The sequence below is a fragment of the Lates calcarifer genome, unplaced genomic scaffold (assembly GCF_001640805.2).
Source record: "Lates calcarifer isolate ASB-BC8 unplaced genomic scaffold, TLL_Latcal_v3 _unitig_1189_quiver_1057, whole genome shotgun sequence".
NCBI lineage: Eukaryota > Metazoa > Chordata > Actinopteri > Centropomidae > Lates > Lates calcarifer.
Window position 1 is genome coordinate 1 of NW_026115347.1, and position 22,332 is coordinate 22,332.

At 40.5% G+C, this 22,332-nt stretch overlaps 1 protein-coding gene and 1 long non-coding RNA gene across 2 annotated transcripts; one reads left to right on the forward strand and one right to left on the reverse strand.

The window, feature by feature from the left end:
- Positions 1–284: 284 nt before the first annotated feature.
- Positions 285–1,690, forward strand: LOC108887047 (uncharacterized). Its single transcript, XR_007809495.1, has 4 exons — positions 285–882; positions 1,064–1,155; positions 1,244–1,299; positions 1,396–1,690. It is a non-coding gene; the product is annotated as an uncharacterized LOC108887047 (long non-coding RNA).
- An 8,316-nt stretch (positions 1,691–10,006) lies between these two features.
- Positions 10,007–20,359, reverse strand: LOC108887046 (glycoprotein endo-alpha-1,2-mannosidase-like protein). Its single transcript, XM_018682214.2, has 5 exons — positions 19,931–20,359; positions 18,980–19,501; positions 18,398–18,507; positions 12,830–12,906; positions 10,007–11,048 (listed from the first exon to the last, which is right to left on the reverse strand). The coding sequence occupies exons 1-5, from the start codon at positions 19,986–19,988 to the stop codon at positions 10,412–10,414; spliced, it is 1,404 nt and encodes a 467-aa protein (XP_018537730.1). The 5' UTR covers positions 19,989–20,359; the 3' UTR covers positions 10,007–10,411.
- Positions 20,360–22,332: the final 1,973 nt, after the last annotated feature.

Below are 22,332 nucleotides of genomic sequence, written 5' to 3' on the forward strand. Positions count from 1 at the left end.
AGCTCTGTAGAAAAGTCAGTGCTGACTTATTGAAAAGAAAATGACACAAACTGTTGAGAAAGTGTCATCCATTAAAGAACTGCTCATTTTGTGGTAGATGTGATAGGTAGTGCTCAGATGGTGATGAAGATAACAACCAAACTGTGTTAACAGTTAAATCTTACCTTGTTTTCTTATGACCAGTCCATGAAGATGTGATTTTTTAAAGGGCACTTCACACAGGTTTCATACATAAAAGGTCTGAGACAACAGCTGACAGGTCTTTTATGAGTCAGCTGAGGCTTTGTCAAGACAGAGTAAGCTGTCATTAGGCTCATCTCTGCTTGGGCTTTGGGGCAGCAATACAGGCTAAGGTGAGGAGGTTGAAATGCATATACACTCATCATGCAATGAGGCTCTAACAAATAGATGCAGGTAGTTTAATTATTAGGAGTGTAGGATCCAGTGTTTTTGGTAGTTAAGGTACCTAAGGTCAGGATATCACAGCCTCTGCTCAGTCAGTTCTCAGCATTCCTCTCGTTCTTGTTTAAATCTGTTGAGTTCACTGACTATCTGAAAGTTTAATAATTTAGTACTTTGGCACAGTTTCAGATGTCTTTAAAACCTTGCTTTATCTCTCTGTGTTGAATTGGTCTAAACTTTATTTAGAAGTTTGGTCCTGCAGAACCTTAATGTTCCACTGCTCTGCTGATACAGTATGTGCTGCTCATTTTTTACCTACATGTCTCAACATTGGCTGTGTGTTCACTGACTGCTTTTTATTCCTTCCAGCCAATTCCATACTGGCTCTATAAACTCCACGGGCTGAACATCAACTACAACTGTGAGATCTGTGGAAACTACACCTACAGAGGACCCAAAGCCTTCCAGAGACACTTTGCAGTATGTTGTTGTTTTATCAAGGACTCGCTGTTAAAGAATGTTATTTGATTCAGGAAACAACCTCAGGTCTTCTAACAGATTTTGCACTGTTAACAGCAAAAGGAAATGGGAGGCATAGTTCAGTGCCCGTGACATCAAATGTTAAACTGAAACTGAAGTGTGTTGTGTGCTTTGTTTCCAGGAATGGAGGCATGCTCATGGTATGCGCTGTCTTGGAATCCCCCAACACCGCTCACTTCGCCAACGTCACTCAAATCGAGGACGCCGTCTCCTGTAAGTCTGACAAATCACCAACATCTAGATTTTGAGGAATGTTGGAAGTTTGTTTTAATAAGCAGTTTGTGTTTGTTTCTTGTGCCAGTGTGGGGAAAACTGAAGTCCCAGAAGGCATCAGAGCGGTGGCAGCCAGACACAGAGGTGAGTCCACACTGATGGAATCAGCACAACTGATGGAGAAATAATTCCTCCCAGTGGCAATGTACATTCTTATACCATGACTTGTGTGTTTTTCAGGAAGAGTATGAGGACTCGAGTGGAAATGTTGTCAACAAGAAGACCTACGAGGATCTGAAGAGACAGGGCTTGCTGTAGGTTGAATGAATGAAAAGATGTAACTTCTAAGGAGCGTCTTCTAAAATTTACCATACTTTTTTATCACTGATGTCACTGTTTCTTTTTATTTGTAAGTAGTAATGTTGTTTTACAGACTGCCCCCCCCCATTCCTCCCTTTGATAACTTTGTAATGTGCAGCCATTGACGATTATAATAAACTCAGTACGTTTGACACAGTGCTGCTTGTCTTTATCACATATTTGTCACTGCTTCACTAGTGAACCAGGGTTTTATTGTAAGTGTTGCTCATACTTAGCGTGGCTGTGCAGGGACAGACCTCTGTAAGTGTGCTTGATATATCTTCACCACCCTGGCTGGTTTTGGGTGTGCTGACATTTTTTTTCTTGACTTTTGTCTTGATATAAAAAACGATGTGCAGTGAGGGGGGAGGGGTGGGGAAGTGTGGGAGGTGTAGTGGGAAAGAGCTTCTGAGACCTTCTTCATATGGAATATCAACACATCATCACTGTTAATCACAATGCAGTGCAGTGGTGGTAACTAGATCATTACCTTCTCCCACAGCCACCTGGGTTGTGCACAGTTGAATAATGCAATTACACAGAAATCTATGAGGTATTCTGATTGTCTGAGTTGGCTAGTTTCAGATTAGCAGTGGCACGATTGATTGGTTTAATTTCTAATTTCAAAGCAGGAACAAATGAGCTTTTCATCCTTGGATGAGGAGCAATCTTTCTGCTTGGTAAGACTTGGTGCATGCAGTCAAAAATAATGACTGTAATTACATGTTAGCTGTCAAAGCATACATTCAGTTAGATGACAACATTTTGATGTCTCAGAGACTGATGTGTATTATCTCTGCACAGCTGTGTGGGATGATTAATATCACTGAAAGGAAAAACAGTCACTCAACTTTCCAATAAGGGACCTTTATATAAATGATGATGAGTATATTGTAGTAAAGTTTAACTAATTGATTTATTAATGCTTTATAAAGAATATATTGATGCTTTATAGATCAGTTATAAGCAGTTAATAGGCACAACCTTGCACTTGACTATATGTAAAGTCCCTTTGGCTGGTGTTCATCTTCCACACATGCTTTGTCTTTTCTCATCAGGATGCCTGTTCCAGTGGACCACATACTGTACACTCTGGCAGCGGTTTGTACTGTATCTGGACCAAGTTCTATTTATTTATTTATGTGGCTCCAGGCGCTACTTAGTGTTGTTCAAAAACTGCCAGGATGTACTAGACTATTCCAAGACAGCTCCATCTTGTTGGAGTAATTCAAATTCAGATCTCTGGGGATTCTGAGAATGTGAATCTCGATGATCAGCTGAATGGATCAATAAACACTATGTCATTTATTTTATGGGAATAAAGCATGTTTTTCTGTTGATGACAGGGAAGCCACTGTCAATTTAACCAGCACCCATCACGTCTGTGTTTGACTATGGAGATGTCCTGTGCTCTCATGCTGCTCATCCCACCTTAACAGCTGGATGCAGTTTACCAGTATGCCCTGCACTTCATCACAGGAGGTAAATATTAATCTCATTTTCACTGTGTACTATAAAGAAAGCAGGCTGGTCCTCAGTAGCAGCAGGAAGATGACTACATGCTCTTTATTTTTGGTTTTCAACTATGCTGTGACTTGACTAAGGGTCATACAGTAAATCACCACTGTAACCTGTAATCTATGTATTTGCTAAACACTGAACCGACAGTAACTGCTTGACGTTACATCCTCAGACCTTGAGGAAGACATCATACAGCAGACATGTTAGTTCAGGGTTCACAGATGAAGTTGTGTAAAGAATTCATCTTTACTGACAGAATGTACCATAAACATGTAAGGTTACTGAGCTGGACTGCGACCGCGGCTGGGTGTTAGAGCCTGTGCCTAAGTACTGTCTGGACAATATTTCAGATGCTCTTAATTGTTGGCTTCATTTCTCAATTTAGCATCTTTTTTTAACTAGTATGGACCACCAGGATGTCCTTGATAGCAAGGAGATCCCTCACTGGCTTTCCCACAGCAAACACTGCTAGCTGTGCTCAAGTTAGAGGCACTACAGGCAGGGATTGAGGCTGAGTTTCTATGCTGCCTGAGACATTGAAGGGGGACTCAGAATTTTTATATGTGTACTACTTCATATGTGGAAAAAAAACCTTCTGTGTCTTCCGATGGAGCTGTCTGAAATAGTGATGTCACTTGAGTCAGTGTTGGTTGAGGCTGAAGATTACAGTTATGAAAATAAAAGAAATCTAAAAGATGAAAAATGAGTAGAAACTAAAGACTAGAAAATGTCTGTAGCACTGTCCAGTCAAGAGCAATCATTACATAACCAGTATAAACTAACATAACTTCCAAAAATGACAGTTTTAGATGTTCTAAACAGGTCATATCATAGGAAGCTAATGTTAGCTTATGATATCTATAGAATTAGCTGTCTCTTGTGGGTGTCCTGTCCTGGCCCCTAACATTAGCTAACATTAGAAAATAAATATTTACAAATTGTTCTTTGGTCAAACTGTTCACAAGTGAACGTTGATTCATTTTAAAGAATTAAATTAAGCCAAAAAGGCTGTAAATCACTGTGTCCTGATTTTAGAAGATTACTCTTACACTGAAGAGAATTTTATTAGGTAGTGAGAGGTATCTCAGCCAGTCACACTCAACAGTAGTATGTGACTTGCTTATTCCACAGAATCTTTTTTTTTATTTTTTTTATTTTTGGCATAGAGCTTAAAATGAAGGAGTAGAATTCTACATTTTGTGTTGGTTGTTTATGTATGCTAAACAAAGCTAATTGTCTCTTGGCTCCAATTTCATAAGACACAAGAGTGCTTATGTAACTCCTGGTGAGAGAGCAAATAAGCATACTTTCCAAAAATATCAACCTTTCCTTTAATAATATCCCTTCATTAGGTTACCATGTATGTTCATGTCTGTGTTCATGAAACTATCAGCCAGTCCCAACCTGTGCAGTGTGTTCACCAGCATTAAATCATATCTGTCTGCCTCATCATTCAGATACCAGAGGAATCTGGGCACAGGCCTGATTTCTGCTGTTCATTCTAAACCTTTGCATTCACCCCTGAAAACAATCTCAGTCATCAGATGTAAAGTATAGATTCTGTTTGAAGACATGCTTTGATAATGTCTGCACATCAAAAACCAATTCTACATTTAGTCAACAACAGGCTGAAACGTGTGCTTTCCTGCTTTGGTTCTCAACAGGCAAAGATTCTGTTTCAGCATGTGCCAACAGTGGTGTAGCAATACGATCATTACAAGGCCTGATGCCATGGTTATATGAGAGGTGTTCGGCTTCACTAAACAGGTTTTTGAAAAGGTGTTTTGTTATAGAAAGGTACAATATTTACTTATTCACCTGTGGTGATATTCCATGCCACTTCAAGAGACAAGCTTTTAGTTTGACAGGTTTTTATACTATTATCCTAATGTTTGGTAATCTGTATTGATTATTAACATAGAGGAGCTGATGTATTGAAAAGCAACTTTTTAAATGGAAGAGTTTACCAACCACCTCTTTCATCTTTAAATTCATATCGTTATATTACTTGGTCAAAGGCATATTATAACATTTTCAAGGTGGAAAACACATGCACACCCTCCTAGTGTACTATTTCTTACAATTCGTCACCCTCTTAAAATAATTGCCTAAGTCATTTTTTTACAAAAAAAAAAAATTTTTTTTTCCCTAAATCATCTCCTCATGATGCTGGCCACCTCTGGTAAAATTGCCTACATCCTCAGTTAAACCGATCGTGCCATTCTACCCCTTTAGTATAATTGCCTATGTCAAGAATGTGACTTTTTTAGTTTTAATTTGCTAAGTTATTTCATTCTCTCATGTTCCATGTTTGACTGACCTTCTGGTTTGTATGTCAATAGGCATCTGGTGTTATAACTGTTTTGATTAAAATTGTTAGTAAATATCATATATTAAACAAGTGGTTCAGTTTTTTTTGTTTCCTGAAAAATCTGAAAAAAATGATTTAGGGAATTATTTTAAGAGGGTGACAAATTGTTACATCAAGGGATTACAGTTAACTCCCACCATTACATCCATTAATATGACTTTTTACTGCACTGTGTGATAGGCTCAGTCTCTATGTGGAAACATGTAGTGGATGCCTAAATGAAGTGCCTTTCACTCAGCATGCAACTGTTTAACACAGGCGTGGCAGTGAGTGAAATGTTTTTCCAAGGGGCCTGAAAGGGGCATCCACCAGGTGGAGCTCTTGTATCCAAGAGTATTTGGCTTTAACAGGCTCATATTCTTTTTTTTTTTTTTTTTTTTTTTGGGGGGGGGGGGGGGGGGGGGGTAAAACAGAAGAGATTTAATTTAATGTTTTGATTTAAGATTTAGAATTAAATGAGAATTTATGGCAGAGCTCCTAATTTAAAAAAAACATTTGCACGCATTATGGTTGTACTACTTCTTACTAACTTACTTACCACCTTATTTGTGATACTGTGTTGTATCATTCAGCTTCTTGAAGCATGCAGATTATGTAAGTGTAGTAGACTCTGTACAATGCGTCATCTGAGCTTAAACACTATTGACGATGTGGTAAGTTCTCAGCCAAATTACTTGTGTCATACTGGCCTCATCTGTCTGTCTGTATTTCAGTTAACACGACCACAACACACAGCCATGCCTCTGTGAGGCTGCATCTAGGCACAGTGGTGCTTTGAGCTAAATACTCACATCAGCTAACATGCTCACAATGATACTGATGTTTAGCAGGTCTGTTGTTCACCATTTTAGTTTAGCATGGTATGTTTATTTAAGCAAGTCAGTCAATTAAACTGGTTCTCCATCAACTGTGTGGGAGGATTTTCCACCTTTGGTCTTCAAAAACCTGCAGAAGTTTAGTCCTGTGCTCTCATACAGTCATTATTTAAAACCTGCAGTCTTTTCAACAGCTCCAGTTTAATCATCAATAACAATTCTTAGTTCTTTACAGCTAATCAAAGCCTGCAGATGGTGCTGCTTTACCATCATTTTCTGGTAGAAACTCATAGGATGGATTGTACATTCTTAGTACTAGAGACTCTGCAGTGCACAATTCTGCTATGTAATGTGAGGTTATCCAAAAAGAATATAGAGGAGCATCAGTGTATCAATGGAATGATGGAAAGTGACTAAATACATGTATTGAAGTTCAGTTTTAGGTATTAGTAGAAAGATTCTTTGTAAAAATTATTAGTAACATTAGTAAAAAATATAAGACATGGCTTCTGTCCCCACTTTAGTGTGAAATCCAACCAACAAAAGTGGAAACACACACACACCACTCATACATGGAGCAGATGTTTTATTGGTGTTAGAGTAAGAGTAAGTACCCACATAGAATGGTGCCATATAAGAAAAGCTATTTCAGTGGCAGACAGAGAAACAAACATCTAGTTACTTGTTACTGATATTAAATAAAACCCTGGCTTTGAAGAACAAACATACAGTTCTTACTATTAATAGTTATATTTCACCTTTGATATTGTTAGTTCCCTGGGATGGAAATACATTAACACACAAAGAAAAAAAACCCAACACAATGCTGTCACAACACAACAATCTGCTTTGTAGTTATTTTTGTATGCAATCATTACCTTGACTTGAAGGTGGTGCCAGAATAAAGAAAGCAGGGCAATAGGGGGATAATAGGGTAAATAATGCATTATTAATCTCTCATTACTCTCCTGAAGTTGTGATGACATAAAGGTATTGGTCATTATTTTGCTTCCACATTACTCTCTGATAATAATACCTCTCCTCATCTGTCACTAATAACTTGTTCACAGATGGTGATTGTGCTGCTGCAGCATTTCCTCCACTGTGCAGCGCACAACACTCTGAACAGTTTTCTCTTAGGTAATGCTGCAGCAAAGCTAATATTTGACCTTTAAAATATGGCCATTTTGACAAAATAAAAAAATATGGCTCAGCTTATGTTGTCCATTGCACAATTTTGTTGACTCTTTATAGTTGTAATTTTCATGTGGTCTGTCTGTACCGAATTTCATAGAAATCCATCAAGCAGTTGATGAGATAGTCTAGACCAAATATGTGGTCTGACCGACCAGCACTTCCACCCAGAGGGCAAAACAATAGATTACAGCCCAGCACTGGGCAGCTGTATAGTAGTAGTAGTAGTAGTAATAGTAGTAGTAGTAGTAGTTGAAGTTTTATTATCCTGGGTTTCAGAGAAGAGTCTAAATTCTATTGTAGAGGCACCGGGGGAAACATTCTGAGAGAAAACAGTTTGTACTCAGATTTAAAACCCCAAACTCCAGATTAGCAATGATTAGCTGCTCAGAGGCCTGACATTTGTAAAAGGGCCGTCGCCAGCCTGGTACTAACATGATTTCCATGGGCACAGGCTTTATGGGGGCAGAGCCAGCAAAGCGTGGTATTAGAGTGTCCTGAGGGATCTGCTTTGCTCCAGTGATTTCTCATTCACATGAGGGCCAGAGCCAGGCCACTTTGACATTGGTTGGATCACTACGTCTGATGTGTTCCACTTCCAACTGCCTACATGGAGGTACTTACTCAGGCTTCACTGGTAAATTACACAGCACCATGTTGGCCCACATAAGATAACTAAAGTCAAGTCTGCTCACTGAAAGCTGCTCCGTAGGTTTGATGAATGAATTTAGAAAGACAAGTTTGGGTGAGAGCTGGTTGTTGGTATGGGAGTGTTACCCACCAAGCATGAAAAGTTTATTTGATCTCTTGAACCTCTCCTTCTCATTTTCTTCACTACAGTGAACTATTTGAATGAGAGGCTTCAAAGTACACCTCTCCATCCTCTTATAAGAGATTTCTTGCTAATGCAGGTCTCAGAACATAATCCAAATTAACTTTTGGAAACAATCCCAAAGAACAAGGCTTTATTGGTAACAAGGTTAGTTGGACAGACTAGCTAACAAAACCAAGAAACAACAAACCGGTCTGAAATTGATATTCAGATACTTTTTTAGATACTTTTTTATTGTGTGTTTAGTTTATAATGAGATTATTATAGTTTAGAGTCTCGAACCTTATTTTCTGTGCCTACCAATAAAGGTGTGTCTAACCCTTTTCTCTGTCTCCCTGCAAAACCCCCTTTCTGTCTCTGGTCCTCACTCTCTCTCATTAGAGGACTTACTGAAGAATGATAAATCTGTGTGAAGCCTCATTAAAGTTTGCCCCCAGCCTGAGTCTCAGCCCCTGGGTTTTTTGGAGGGACACCATCTGTCCCACCTGGCTCATCATTAATCCCCATTTGACCTTTCATCTGTCCCTTCATGCTCAACCCCCATTTCATCCCACCCCCATCCCAACCATCATCAACCCCTCAACTTTACTTGTCATTCTTCTTAACTAACTTGCATACGTCTTTGTTAGTGAATAAGTTAATGATTCAAGTTTATTAAAACTTGCTGGGACCTGTGAATGTGGCAGCAACACTAAAAAGCAGTCAGGTGGGATAAGGAATTCAGACAGGTTTCAACAAACCCATGGTTAGCTGAACTTGGCAGATTGCTAACTCTCTCAGTTGACAGGTTGGCTTCCAACCTTCACCAACCATACTTAGTACCATAGTTGGCCTATACATGCACAGTCATTAAGAGATTATTATGGGTATTTCCATCCATCCATTATATATACCGATTATCCGTTAAGGGTCACAGGGGCGCTGGAGCCTATCCCAGCTGACACTGGGTGAGAGGCAGGGTACACCCTGTACAGATCACCAGTCCATCATAGGGCCAACATTTACCATTCACACCTACGGGCAATTTAGAGTCACCAGTTAACCTGCATGTCTTTGGACTGTGGGAGGAAGCAGGAGAACATGGAGAAAACCCACACAGGCACAGGGAGAACATGCAAACTCCACACAGAAAATCCCCAGGTGATCCAGGGCTTCAACCCAGAACCCTCTTGCTGTGAGGCTACAGTGCTAACCACTGCACCACTGCCCTAAGGGCATTTTAGGTGCACCAAAATCTTTTTATCGTTTAGTTCAAATGATAGATGACAGAGATTATAATAATAAAGGAGAATTATCCTTTAGGTGCAGACTGATTTCCCCTGCTGCTGACACCCCCAGCCTATCTACCCAAACTGTGGTCAATAAATAAACTACTTGAGAGTCTATGTATGTTTTGTTTTCAAAACTTTATTGGTCTATAACGGGGGCTGTGTGACTAAAAATAAACGAAATACAAAAGTATAACAAAGGAAACAAATGCAATGTTATTCCCAGCCTCAATGCACACTATAATTTATCACAGTGAGAGCAACTTTTAGAAGCTTCTACCTCTGTCCCATCTTTTAAATACTGCACATTTCCTTTTAAGGTTGACTGCAATGATTATTTCACCATGACTGTTTGAGGGAATTGACTAAAGCACCAGATTCCTACTGTTATAATCAGATATAGGCCGATCTCTGATGATTTCTCTAAGCTTTTTTGAAAGTCACATTTGCCACCTCTGCCACTTCACATCAAACACTGATTCTCCAACAGTAAACATACACACATTTTAATTCGTCCTCAAGGAAATACAAGAAGGAACAGTCTTAAAACAGGAACAGTGTTCTATAAGAAAATAAGAAACAGAGCAGAGTTACTGTACATTGCCGAACTTTCTTCGTGTCACAAACAGATACTGAACTGGTTTGTTATCAGGAAACAATGGCAATCTATCACTGTGACCTCGTAACTTCAACAAAGCAGTGACATTATTGATCTGTACAAAAATGTTAGTGATTAAAAACTGTGAGGGCAGAGTGAACATTTGGGGAAAAGCTCATCAGCAGTGCTAAAATGGAGAAAAACAGTTAAGAACAAAGTCGTGGTCTTTCTACAGTGAGAGCTGACATATTGTCATTTGTGGTCAGGCTCAGCATCTACCAGAGAAATAAACCGCGTTTACATCAGCCATTTGTCCTTCTCCTTGTTGAAGTTCTCAGCCCACTGACGTGTGAGCTCCAAGTAGTGGTCAGGCTGGTTGGGTTGGTAGTCTAGGTACAAACGGGTCACTGTTTTCTTGGGTACAGCCTTCTCTATCTGCGTTCCTTCGTGCCACTGATTAAAGGAAGTAACGGTGACAATTTCCGGTCTGACAGACAGAGCTGCCTGCAGGGATGTCTCATAGTAACGTCCATTCACCCGGTTCCTGGTGTTGTGGTTGTTCCACGGTCGAACGGCTGTGTCTACGTACCCTGGGCCGACGCTGGGGATGAACAGCAGATTGTTTGCGTCACAGAAGGCCTTGATGGCTTTCCAGTTCTGGTGGGACGAGCCAAAGGAGAAGCCGTTGGAGGCGAAGTAGGTGTACATGCCATCAAAGCCGCTGGCTAGGATGTCATGTTTGTGGCGCTCTTCTACGATGAGGGCGACGAAAATGCCATCGTAAGGCGTGCCTCTGATGCTATGGGAGCCTTTGGCTGTCAGGAGCTCTGCCCACGACTCAGGTGGTGTCAGGTAGGAATCGTAGACATAAAAAAGAGGCAGGACTCGCCCTGTGCTGGATCTGAATCTGTAGAAGGCGCCATGTTTGCCATACCTGAGAAAAATAAGAGAAAAAGCAGAGAATTTCAAGTCGTTATAATATGCTAGAAAAAGCATTTTAAAGCTGTTTTATATAGGTTACAGTGTGCATTGCTGCATGGCACACTGTCTTCTTTTTACATTACCATCAAATTTTACATATAGGGGCTTTAATCTACAGTTGTCAGACTAAGATTTGGTTACAACAATCATTGGTGGCTTGCTTTGCTTTCTTGTTTGCTGCTACAGAGCTCTTTTACTTTTCCAGTAGCACTAGGAGTTGCCAAAGTCAGTTTCAAATTGTTCAAATCCTAAGGGGCTAAAAGGAGGGGGAAATGTGATCAGGTAACTGAAGAGACAGAACTGATGACTAATTTGAAGGTGCAAATAAAAATTACCCTAGGTAAAAACTGTTTCATAGTTTAACACATCAATTGATTTTTCACATACTACAGAAGTAGGAACAGTGTTGTCAGGAACGGATAAACAGTACGACAGTGTGAGGTAGTGATAAATAAATAGGCTGTTAGAAATGTGATTAGTTAAAAATGAGAATATCCTATCAGCATAGGGCATTGCCTTAAAGCTGCATTTCTCCTCTTTTTCTTTACTGAACATCACATAACATCACATGTTGCCTTCATAGACATGGAGTGGACACAGAGCAGCATTAGCATTCATTTGGATTTGTGTTTCTGGTAACATGGCAAATGTATTCACTATTTGTTTTAGCTCTGTTTTGGTCTCCATCAACTTTCTTTGCATACTGTTCAGTGCTGTGCACGTACAGTGGTACATGCACAGCTGGAATCAAGGTTTAATGGGTTGGAGGAATGAAACAATAAATACGCTACAACACTCTGTAGAGCTGAGGGGAACTACAAAGATGAGTGATAATTATCTGTGAGTTTGCCACTTCGAGCCACATCTTTCACATTAGACAGACATATGAATCATTGTTCATATTAACATATTGATTAGAGCAGCTTTAAGTCTGATGCACTTTGAACAGATAATAACTGCAATACAATAGTATAGTAGGCATAGTGATGGCAACATCAGCCAGGCTAGAGATCTATAGAGACTACCAATCTTATCAGTGGTCTTAATTAATGGTTTGTACCTTCTAACTATTTTCTATTTCACAGGTTAAGTTGGTGTCAGACATTCAGAAAGTATTTTGTTCATGCTTTACTTAAACTATTATATCCTTTTATGTCTCTCCAATTTTTGTTTCATTTTATAAATGGTGAGCACAGCGGGTTTCTGAAAATACTGGCGGCAATGTAAAGCCCAGAAATCAGAACTCAAGGTCTGTGATTTTACCCCAGTCCAGTATCATTACAAACATGGCATCACTTTATTCCTGTTCCTAGTCACATTGTGTTTTTTCACACCACTACTGAATATCCTCTTAGATGAAATGTTGTATGATTAACCTTATAGCCTTTCTCCGTCTCTCTCTTATAAAGCTAACATATTTTATACATCACTTGAGTTGCAGGGAAAACTGGATATCATCAAATTTTATGAGATAGACAAAGAGACAGGTTCCCTTTGACACACTTTCAGGCTGGTTGAAATCAGGGCAAAAGCAACCCACTGATCCATTACAGCAAGATCACAAGAGAGACATCTATATTTAACTACCTGTTCCTCATCTTCCATTATCAGGCTTCATGTTTCACCACACCACTACACTTCTAATGTCACTGATATGGAAGGCAGAGCTTGACCCTTGAATGAAAGGAAATAAATACACAAAGAGGAAAATGGATGCGCAGGAAAACAGCTTACTTGTCAGTAATGTATTTGATGTTGTCATGCATGCTCTGGTCCGTCCGTCCTTTGTATGGCTGTATGTGAAAGGCCACCTGTGCAAAAATGCATTTGAACATGGATATTAACTAAAAGACTATAAAAGTACAACATGAACAGGCCTACACAAAATAAGAGGTTATGCATTGGATTTCACACTGAACATTCAACACTCATTAGTGTGCGATTTGTTTTGATGGACAGCCAGTATGAAAGCAACATTTAATTAGTGGTCTGTGAACCTTGCTAATTATTCAGCCACTCTGTCTGTGAATCAGTGGTGATTCAAGTGTCATTTTGTGCCTACTCTAGAGGTAGTTATTCCACAGTGGGAGCATGCTTTTGTGTGAATACTCAAATATCAAACTGCTCTACATTGTGACAGCACCATTTTAATGTTAAGTACCAACCCAAGCAAGTCTACTGTTTTAGGTTTTAATGAGGAACTTTTTATTCAGTGTTTTCTTATGTACCCACTCCATGGACCATTGAGGTTTTTCCAAGAGCTACCTTTAAAATGACTCTCTAGAACAATTCAAGGTGTCCATCAGCTGACACCTTAAATTATGCATAATTCTTAATGGTAGTCTAAGTTTGGTTTGTGACCATGGCTTGTTTAGAGATTCTATGCATAGACTGTCTTGTAATGTGGTGTCACTGAAAAAAGCAATAGGCCTGACAGCATTTTGATGGTCATGACAAAGACAGAAGACGAACAATGTTCTAACTACAAGTGGAATTTATGGGTGAAATGTTGTCAATCATGTCCATATATACAATAAAGGAACAATTGGGATCTAGATAGATAGCAATGTGCAGGTACTTATGTATTCTTTTGTGAGGATAATTGTTGCTCTGCACCTGCAAAGATTTTACTGGAAATACATGCACCTCTTGATGACTGACAGATGAAATGTTTGACTCACATTGTACAACACCCCTGCAGTGGAATTCTATGCAAATTACTAACAGAGTACCTACAATGAAAAGTGGAACACATTTTTCTTGCTTCTCAGTGGTGAATACACCAGGACTGACTCATTTGGCCCTTTATTAGAAACTGCTGCTTCTTTTAATAGATCTGTGCTAATACATGATTATGGCTGCGTTTCAACCATTAGAACCTATGTCAATATGATGAAACACTGCAGAGCATGACTTCAGATTTAATTGTTTTCTTAGGATGTCTGCTGGGCTGGTGGTTAAGATACATACCATATGACTGGAATGTTGGCCTTTGTTGCATGTTTTATTTCTCTCTCTCTCTTTCTCCCTGTAGTTCCTGTCTGTATCACTACTATTACTATTGTGTTGATACTTATTTTTTACAAGAGCTGAACAAAAATCTATCAACTCATATCCATGTTGACAGTTGCATAAATGAGAAGTTTTTCAAGACATTTAACAAACATTGAATCAATTTCTATCATTTCCATCTCAGAAAACATCTCTCCAAAAGCCTTTTTAGTCTTTAGAAGCCTTCACTGTTCACTGTGCAGTTTTATTTTGCTATTTTGCTATTTTATTTTTTTTACATTTTGCAAGTGCCATATTATTTTAAATTTCGGACTGAGTGTGCCCAGATTCTTGCATGGACACTCAGGCACAAACAGGCAGGCAAACTGTGTCCTTTTCCTCTGGTATAAAGATAGAAAGAGACAGAGGAGCAGACAGAGCCTAAGTTTAGCCTGCAGGATTCGGAGGATTTCTGGAGAACGGAGGTGAGAGAGAGGAGGAGGAAGAGCAGGGAACAAGCGAAGTAGATAATCACCATCCCCACAGGCATGTCTCATATTGTTACCTCATCTGTCAACACATTCAGATGACATGGGATGGCATCTATTCCACTGACCCAGAGTGTCTCAGAAATCCCTTTTTAGCTGCCTCTCAGTAGTAATAAAAAATTAAAAGAATATCTGCAGAGACTTTTTTTAGATTTATGTGATCCAGAGGGAATTATAGTTTATATGCATGAGAGAGTTTTTAGTGGAATCTAATTAAAACATGAAAATCATTAACACTAGAGGTATGAAAAAAAATATCACAGAGAACAGCATCTTCTGTTCTATAGCAGCTGCTGAGACTTGAGTGATGGATGCCTCCTGCCATCCAGGAAAAACTATAGAATGCTTGTTTGCTTCAGTGACAAAGGGGAAAAAGGTCTACTGCAGCACAGTGGCAAACAGTGAAGCATTGACAGAGCTGTCGAGCCACAAACACTGAATGCTCGACGCCCACTCCATCTTTCAAAGGAGGCTGCAAGGTCTTCATAAACAGTTTCCATGGCAACGTGGCAGTGTTTGGTGCCTGTGCTCAGGCTTGTCAGCCGTCTCGACTGGTTGGAAATCATGAAAGGCCAGTAAGGTAAGATGCTGTTCAATCTGTTCCTGTTTGGCTGAGTAAGCCAGAGATGGATGCGGATGAAAAGTGCTTTTGTTTGCTCAGATTCCCCCCATGTTGTGTGATGCCGACAGACTCTCATATTTACATTCCGGGCCTCAGGTGTATAGATGCTGCCACAACAAACAAGCCTCCTGAACAATTTTAACCAATGTTTGGCTTCTCTTCAGATGATGAAAAACACTAACCTGAAGCCATGTTATATCATCACATTGGTGTATGCTACATTAATTCAGCTAATTATGTAAACTGAGATGATAAATTCAAAAGTGCAGATGCAAAATACCATCACGAAATAATGCAGCTTTGCTTCTTGAGGACTAAAATAATATTAACCTGAAATCACTGGAAATCCTACAGTGTGACCTGAGTTACTTGCACACAACACATCCATATTTAATTTCCATCTAGTCTGTGATTTTTAGATCAAAAGAAGCCAAAGAATCAACACAGACACAAAGTGTAATGTTAGCAAAATCAGGTGCAGGATTATGCTATCCTTGTGTAGCGTCTCTGCATTTCTATAGCACAGATGCTACACAAGAAAAAGAATATTTCTGTCTATCTTTTATTCTGTGAAAGATTTCTGATTACTAGAAAATGTCAGTGGGACAGTGTGTTCACTATAATGTGGCAGTTTCTCATAACATCCAGAGTTATCATACGCTGCCTTTCAGCCTCCTACACACTTTTAAATTTCAACTGTAGTGGGGGTGTGAGGGGGAGGCTAGGCTAGCTGAGTAGCATTCTCAGTTGGCTTGCTAAAATTATGGAGAGTGTCATGGACTGCCATTTGGAGCACAGACATTTTGGGGTCACTGCCATGTCCAGGTAATGTAGGATTGATGGTAGAGATAGACAGCAGTGGGACAACTCAAGATAGTTGTCATATGAGGCTGTGTGAGGCGTGTGAACAGATTAAAGTTAAATTTAATCCAATGTAATATGAATGCATATGAATTCTTCATAGACAATGTATATGAGAGAGAACAAAAGAACTGATTAATACAAGAGCTGACATTTGTGTTTCTGATCACCTCATGACTGTAAGTCCAATATTCACTCTCCCTTTAGCTCTGTTTTGGGCTCCACCAACACCTGAGAGAAATATCTAGCTCTTCAACAGCTAAATGTTCTGCTGTGTTCATCAGCTAGTCGCTAACTTTGTCTGTCTGTTGTTTGGTGCTGTGCAGACAGTATACAGTGGGTTTATAAGAGCTTTTGTGCTAAAAACAGCTGCTGGTTGTTCCTGGAGACAAGGTTGATGTGTGTGTTGAGACTGAACCAAACAGTAAGGTTGCAGGCTGTAAAACCAATGAACAAAAAGCAGTTAAAAAGCTCTGCAGAGCTGAGGGGAACTGTAGAGTGATAATTCTCTGTGGGTTTGACACTTCAAAATACACCTCTCACATTGCACGTAGTCATTTCACCCACTGTTCACATAAAATTTTTGATTAGTGCAGCTTTAATGTGTCACTTCAAGACTTGATGTCAATGGCAATCGCATATATATATGTATATATTCTTAGCAAAATCACATGTAGTTGTGTGATGACAATAAAAGGAAGAAAAGTGCGATCAGTTGATTCATATGTTGAAATCTCATCAGTGTTCTGACAGCTTATTAAGAGAGAAACAGTATCATTAAAACAAGAAACCTGTCATTATGGGGGATTCTGTCATTAGAACATAATACTTTTCTGTCTTGTTTGCAGCCAACATCCTGACTTCAACATTTCACTGAGCAAACAGGGTCAATCTATGCTTAATTAGTGAGGATGGAGGACTGGAGGGGATTATAGATCAGCCTGTGTCCTCTTGTCTGTCATACTGTATGTGATTTGCTAACTGTTTCTGTGACAGCGGTGGTCTGCTTTGGATGAAATTTAGAGGGACGATCAATCTTTACACTTCATCCCACTTCTGAATATTGACAGAGTCAAAATCACTACATGGCATGATGTGATGTCCAGAGGTGCACATGTATGACATTTGCAGAGGAAACCCAGACACACACACATGACTGCTCACACACAGAGACTTCAGCCTGTATTTTGTCAGTGGCGGCTCTGGCGCATTGAAACACTGGAGCATTAGCCCTCGGGTCAGCTGTGAGACACACACTGTTGTGTAAGTCTGACTGAGACACACAGAGAGACCCAGTTCTCAGTTTAAGACTTCCATATAAGGAGCATGAAAGTAGACTGACAGAAAGCTTTTCTGTCCTGTTACTGCTGAATCTACAGTCTGTGCACAGCTTGTTTTGCTGCTGCTGTCTCAAGCACCTTCAGCATCATATGGCCTTATGGTATCTGAAACCCTTCAGCGCTAAAGTAGATGTGACTTTGTTAGATGGAGTTGTGCACTGAAAGGGAAAACCTACCCTAAAGCACTCAAGTCTTTTAAACCTGGTAGTGGCTCAGCTAAAATGAGTCTGATAGCAGAACATTTTAATCTCTCTGCAACGTCCATATTACTTTAAATGTCAGGTTTGGAGGTGAGACCATCAAAACAGCCATGTGGAGGTTCAAATTTCTCCATTATCAGTGGTCTCAGTGGACCAGAAGGCAATGCAGCTGCAAGACATCCTGGGTTTTGAATAAAGGGCACGCCATCCTTTTTCTCAACTGGATTAAATGTAGTTAGTCTTAAAGGCCTGCTCACACCAGTATTTAAAAGCAATTAAAGTACTGTCAGTCTGTGTCAAGTTCAACTTCGGTGAACTTTGACAGTTAAATTTGTGCCGTTGACCACTAGCAAGCCGTCTTGACATGCCTGACCTTTGAGGGAATGGCCAGTGCCAGCAGTCGAGATCCACTCGTTTTAATGTGCACAACCTGAGTGGAGATGCTGAGAGTTCAAACAAATCTTAAATATATAATATCGCGTTGGTCTATTGACAAAAGCAATACCTCATAAAAGAGGTATGAAGAGCCACAAGATAAAAACCACCTTAAACAGCATTTACTTCATCACTGTACCAACAACATGAATGAATTGTCTCACTTCAGCTTTCTTACTTTCATGCTGGATATATGAACATTTTCAGCTTACAGCACCACACAGCTCACTGTCACTGTCACTGTCATTCACTCATTCAGTAAATCATCAGAAAGGAAAAAACATACCGGTTGTCTCACCAGTTACCTTGATGCTGTGCCTGTGGGCGGCGTCCATGACAGCAGGAACCAGGTCCTCGGTGGGCTCTCCGTGGTCGTCTGCCACCCCAGGAGGATACCAGGACAAGACCAGCACCCCTGCAACACCACAGCGTGGAGTCTGAATGTGATGCTGGAAGTTAAAGCCTCGTTTTGCTGGATGATTGAGGTACATTTCTCAACTCGTCTTACTTTGAATAACACAACGACAGGGGGAAAAATAAATCTGACATAAATGAATCCATGGAATGTGGGTGTAGCCATTTGCAGAAGGCACAACAGTTAATTGAGTTCCCTTCTTTTATTGTTGTTTCTCCTACTCACTACCCTAATGTTTGTTAATGAGTGCAATTACAATTTGCTCTTCACATTACATTAACAGTGAGTTATGTGGGTTGTAAATAACTGTGTGTCTGTTCTCATTACTCTTTTTAAAGTTTGACTTTATCTTTGATGTCTGGGTCATGACCCCAGGACTTCTTATGTCCTTATGGTCCTGGGAGGGTGTCAACACTTTACCATAACAAGCCACACACGTGGACACGTGAACCAATGTTGCAAGAATGTTTACCTGCTGCAGCTGCTTCTATCTGGGCCATGTGTGACTCCAGCACCTTTGGGTCCTTGGAGCTGTAGGGTCCCAGCTCAGGGTAAAAACTTGAGGCAATGTCTTCCGGAGGTGTGTGTTTTCCTTGAGCGTGACTGGCTGCGATCTTAGGGTCCCAGTGCGGCACCAGCACATGATCCCAGTGAATATACTTGTTGTCCATGCTGGGAGAGCCGTACCACAGGTAGTAGAATATGTGAACGTCGTAGAATATGCTGTAATCTCGGTCAGATTTGGTGAAGACCACCTTCGTGTCGCTGCTGCCCATGTGGAACTGGCCCGGCGACACGGCCACGTCTTTCACATCCAGCCGCCGCCTGTCCGACCTCTCCCCGGTGAAGTCCATACCGGGGGCCATGTCCGAGAAGCCGTCGCTGGGCTTCAGCGTCCTGAGCCCCATCATGGTCCCGAAAATGAAGAGCGTGAAGAGGAAAAGTGCGACGAGAGCTTTCCTGCGGAGCCGAGTCATCGTCGCTGTCCGCGGTGCTGCAGAGAGAGAGAGCAGCCAGTACAGAAGCCAGCAGGGGAGTGATACGGCTTCGTCTCAATGCCAACTACAGCCCATGAATGCAGTTATATCGTCTTTCAGCATGAACTGGCATCGAGCAGGTAAAAAGACAAAAAAAAAAAGCGTTCAGTCACTGCAGCGACTGGTGCATAATGGAGTCTGTAAAAACGCACGGTAACTAAAGCAGTCTCATTTCACTTCCATAATCACGACCTGAGGGCATCCTGCTCCATAACGCTGCAATAAATCGCCTCCTGTTCCTTTGCAAGGCCATGACGATCACGTCGGGGTTTTTTATTATAATTATTTTTATTTCCTCTCTATCCTTCGATTTCACTCAACAGTTCCTTCATGTCTCCAATGAAAACAGAAGCCAGTCTAAGCTCTAACAAACCAAGTCTGGTTACCTTTGTGTTCCGTCCAATCGCATGTTCGCACTGTCCCTCTGCTTCTCTGCGTCTCCATCGAGCTGTTGCGGCGGCTCCTCTCCTCCTCCTGTCATCCCATCTTCATCGCACGGGATCACATGTGTTTCTTTGAGAGCGGTTTCTGTTCTGTTCGCTAGATCCAGTCCTGGGTTAGAGAGAAGACACTGTTTTTATAAATTGCATTTTCACACCAGACGAAAGAATGAAACATTTGTTTCTGTGGTGAGAGCAGGAGGGAGGTGGGATTAACCCGGACCGGAAAGAGATGTATGAGAGGTGATTAAAGCCACAGAGAAGCAGGAGGTGGAGCCTGCGTCTTCGCCTGTCTGTGGGAATTCAGCTAATATTATGATTATTATGATCATGAAGAAATATTTCTGTCAGTAGAAAATGTAAACTGTGCTAATTGAAATGACCAAATAAAACATGTATTATTTACAGCAGCGTTACCAGTAACATTCAGTGCCAGTGCAGGGAGCAGGGTGATGTTCATGTAGAGCAGCAAAGCTTTAACCTTCCTGTCGTGTTCGGGTCAAATCTGACCGACAACTTAAAAACACTCATAAATATTAGGTTTTACATCTGATCGCCTCAAGGCCTTATGATATCCTCCACACTGTGCACGTGAACATATAAAAGTGATGATCACCACTTTCATTGAATTTTGAGTGTTTTACTCAACCTTGTTACACCTGTGGTGTTCCTGGTCAAAAGTGATCGCCATAGGAAATGAATGGGTATCCAGATTATATTCATCCATCAGATGAGAAAAAATCCCCATAGACACCACCCCAACACACACACACACACACACACACACACACACACACACACACATACACACATTTCAGACTGAACAATGTCTTTTGTGGGTACACATCTCTTTCCCGCTCTTATGTGCCAATTCTCCCACCTGAACCACACCTTCCTAATCAATGTATCATATCTTCACACAGACCCCCAAAATATAGCTCGATGTTTGCTTTGCACTCCTTTTACTCTGAGCAACAATGAGTAGGTGACTGACCACACGGTTATCTGCCAGAGAGGCTCTGGACCAGATTTTAGAACAAGATGAAGAGCACCATCCTCTGCCAGTCTGGTTAGGAGTGTGCAAACCCCAGCCGCTGCCCTGGCCGCTCTCCCCCAACAAGGACAGGGGCAGAAGAGGAAACGCTGTGAGCTCTGTGCCCCTACAGACAACAAAACAAGCCTGAGATGCTGCAAATGTGATGTGTCAAATGCCACTCATGTGCATGAATTCACATGCACACACACACAAGCACACACTAAGGGGCAATTGTAACACACTCCATTCCTCCAATCAGAAACAAGCTAGACTGATGACACCCACTGCGCACATGCTCAGTAGGATTCTCTCTCTGCCTGTGGGGGGTAAAAAAAAAACAGGATTACCTCACCTCAGCAGAAGTTACTTTTTGGATGTACAGTATTTTTCCTCTGCTGTCTAAAGTTTAGATGATTGAACTGAATTCAAACAATTTAAATCTAGTTACCACTAGAATAGTTGCCTATTCCTCATAAAAATAGAATGCTTTTGCTTTGACTGCATACAATGCATACATTTTGTGACACTGACTTAGATTTAACATTAATGTCTTTGCCTCATGAGTAGAAATACATTAATTGTATTATTAATTAGTTCACTCTTTATACTGTATGTCTCTTTAAGAAACATACATAATAGTGTGTGAGTTATGACAGAAAATGTAAACAGTGTTTACAATGTAGCCTCTGCTCTACAGAAACAGAAATGTAAAAAGCAACATTGTGTGGCTTTAGGGGAGTTATATGCTGGATGATGACAGTTTACTCCTCCTCCTTGTTTTTCCTCCACTTTGGATAGATCCAAACTACTGGTCTCCCCTTGCTTCCGGTCTTTATGCTAAGCTAAGCTAACACTGTCTCAATTCCAACTCCACATTCAACACACTGACATAAGGTTGATATTGATCTTCTCAGCTCTTAGAAAGAAAGCAGATCAGCATAAAATATAAAGTCTTTACCTAAACTAAACCAGATATGTGTACAATATTGATATTCTGTCTGACATGTTGAAGAGAAATTGGATTGAGGTAGCATCATGTTGCCCTGAAGGGTGTTTTGCTAATGCAGAGTAGTTGCTGATTAGATTTTCCAGCTGAAACAGTTCAATTGTCCAGTTACTTGGAGATACACACACAAGCTACGGTGGCATTGATCACCTCTCATACATGTTGTTTCTTCTTCTTATTCCTTTTAAAAATGTAATTCCTGACAGTTGCTCTGGTGTATTTTAGTTAAACTGGTAAACTGAACGACCCCTAAAGCCATTGACTTCTTCCAGGTTATGTTTCATTAACTCAGAAAATGTCATTAAT

What these genes read in the sequence shown, in the direction of transcription:
- LOC108887046 (XM_018682214.2), bottom strand. Translation starts at nt 19,988, where the DNA reads ATGGAGACGCAGAGAAGCAGAGGGACAGTGCGAACATGCGATTGGACG. An exon ending in GATAGAAGCAGCTGCAGCAG is followed by an intron (nt 18,508 to 18,979) that starts GTAAACATTCTT and finishes GTGGTGTTGCAG; the next exon opens with GGGTGCTGGTCTTGTCCTGG. An exon ending in CCCACAGGCACAGCATCAAG is followed by an intron (nt 12,907 to 18,397) that starts GTAACTGGTGAG and finishes ATTTTTGCACAG; the next exon opens with GTGGCCTTTCACATACAGCC.